General features: G+C 34.6%; 1 protein-coding gene across 1 annotated transcript in view; it reads left to right on the top strand.

Moving 5' to 3' along the window:
• The window catches only part of LOC106873511 (epithelial cell-transforming sequence 2 oncogene-like), a 113793-nt gene that overhangs the window by 9922 nt on the left and 101860 nt on the right, over positions 1–2011 (top strand). The window contains exon 4 of the mRNA XM_014920897.2: positions 1878–1913. Within this exon, the coding sequence (XP_014776383.1) occupies positions 1878–1913 (36 nt within the window). The remainder of the gene's footprint in view (positions 1–1877; positions 1914–2011) is intronic.

Raw genomic sequence — 2011 nt, 5'->3', positions numbered from 1 at the left:
TATATATATATATATATTGATATAGGACAAATAGAGAGACAGACAAACACAGGCAGATAGTCAGATACAGTTCTATATTTAAGAGGTGAGGAATTATGTACAATACGTACGTTATTTACAATTGAGGGATATTTGTCCTCATCTTGTTTGTTTTTTACACAACGTTTCGGCTGATATACCTACCAGCCATCATCAGGTGTCCTGGGGAAATTTCGAACCTGGGTTCACATTCCTACGCCATATGCCCACGGGCATTTGACGTAGTGGTTAAGAGCGCAGGCTACTAACCCCAAGATTTCGAGTTCGTTTCCAGGCAGTAACCTGAATAATAATAATGATAATAATAATAATAATAATGATAATAATAATAACATCGAAAAATACCTTAGGAATGAGAACCCAAGTTTGAAATTTCCCCAAGACACCTGATGAAGGCTGGAGGGTATATCAGCCGAAACGTTGTGTTAACAACAAACAAGATGAGGACAAATACCCCTCAATTGTAAATAATGTGAATAGACAGGTATATAGATACATAGATAGATAAATAAATAGATAAATAGTTATATAGACAGACAGATAGATAAATAGAAAGACAGACAGATAGATAGATAGACAGGCAGACATGCAAACAGATAGATAGATAGATAGATAGATAGATAGATAGATAGATAGATAGATATATAAATAGATAGATAGACACGTGTGTAGTTGTGGCTGTGTCTGCCAATCTCCGGCGCTTGACAACTGGTAATGGTGTGTTTACGCCCCAGTAAGTTAGCGGTTCGGCGGAATAGCTCTATGGAATAAGTACCAATTAAAAAAAATAATAACTGGGGTGATTCATTCGACTAGGACGTACTCCAACATGGTCTCAGTCTAACAGTCTAATTATGAAACAAGTAAAATATTAAAAAAATAATAGATATTACAAGTGCCCTTTTTTCTAGAGACGGTTTGTATTTTAGAATTGCTGTGGTGTTGCAGAACTTCATGAATAAACATGTAACACGATTCGTTGTCCGTGGGTAGCAACTCTTGTTTCCTAGGAGTTATGAAAATGAAATGGCTAATATTTCTTTTAAACTTTGGTTTTGTTACGATAGTTATTCAAACACCAAAGAAGACCTCTGAACATATGGCTATTATGCTTCTTACTACTTCTGCTCACGAACAGAGATGCACATACTGTTAACAACTAAGATACATGCTCAAGTGGTTAAGGTCACGCAACTGATAAGCAAATCTGTGATGTTGAACAGAATATTTGTTATAACGATATTTCTGCTTCAGCAACCCAGCATTGAATCTGTGTGAAATGTAATCGAAAATGGGTCAGTTTCAAAACATTAATATCTAGGTCACATAAGCAAAATTTGAAGGTAATAGTGGCTGCTTCCTTTGACTTCTAGGTAGAAGCAAATAAGAAAAAAATAACATACCGATCAAAGAGAGAAAAAATTACTCATGTAAAAACTTCAATAACTGTTGCATATATTCTAATGAAGTAATCTTGATTGTTAGAACTATTGTAGTATTTCCTATCGGACGTCCTTCATATTTAATACATGGAACTACAATGTATGTCGAGATTAAGTGAGATTAAGTTTTCTCACCGTTTTCTCACCTATTTTATTATGAAGTGGGGGTGTCCCTGTGATTATTATAACAAGTTTTTCGATTGAATTATAGTATTTTTGTATGATACTTTCTTTGGCTGATGTTGTTGCCGCTATTGCCTGCTATTAATGAAGTCTTCAAGTTTGCTATCTTTGTCAATGAGTCGGCTGGGACAATAATAACAACAATAGAAACACCGGCAACAACAAATATTAATCTTTACTTTGCTTAACTATTTTGTGCCATTCTTTTAACAGCTTTTCAAGGAAAGAGTTGAATTAATTTCTCATTGGGTAAGTCACACATATTACATTTTGTATCTTGTAAGCGTAACTTAAGCATTTTGTAGGAAACGAGTGCATTAAAACACCTATATGCACACACACACACA

This window comes from Octopus bimaculoides, chromosome 15 (genome assembly GCF_001194135.2).
Source record: "Octopus bimaculoides isolate UCB-OBI-ISO-001 chromosome 15, ASM119413v2, whole genome shotgun sequence".
Taxonomy (NCBI): Eukaryota; Metazoa; Mollusca; class Cephalopoda; order Octopoda; family Octopodidae; genus Octopus; species Octopus bimaculoides.
The sequence above is the reverse complement of the archived record's forward strand: the minus strand, read 5'-3'. Positions and strand labels throughout refer to the sequence as shown.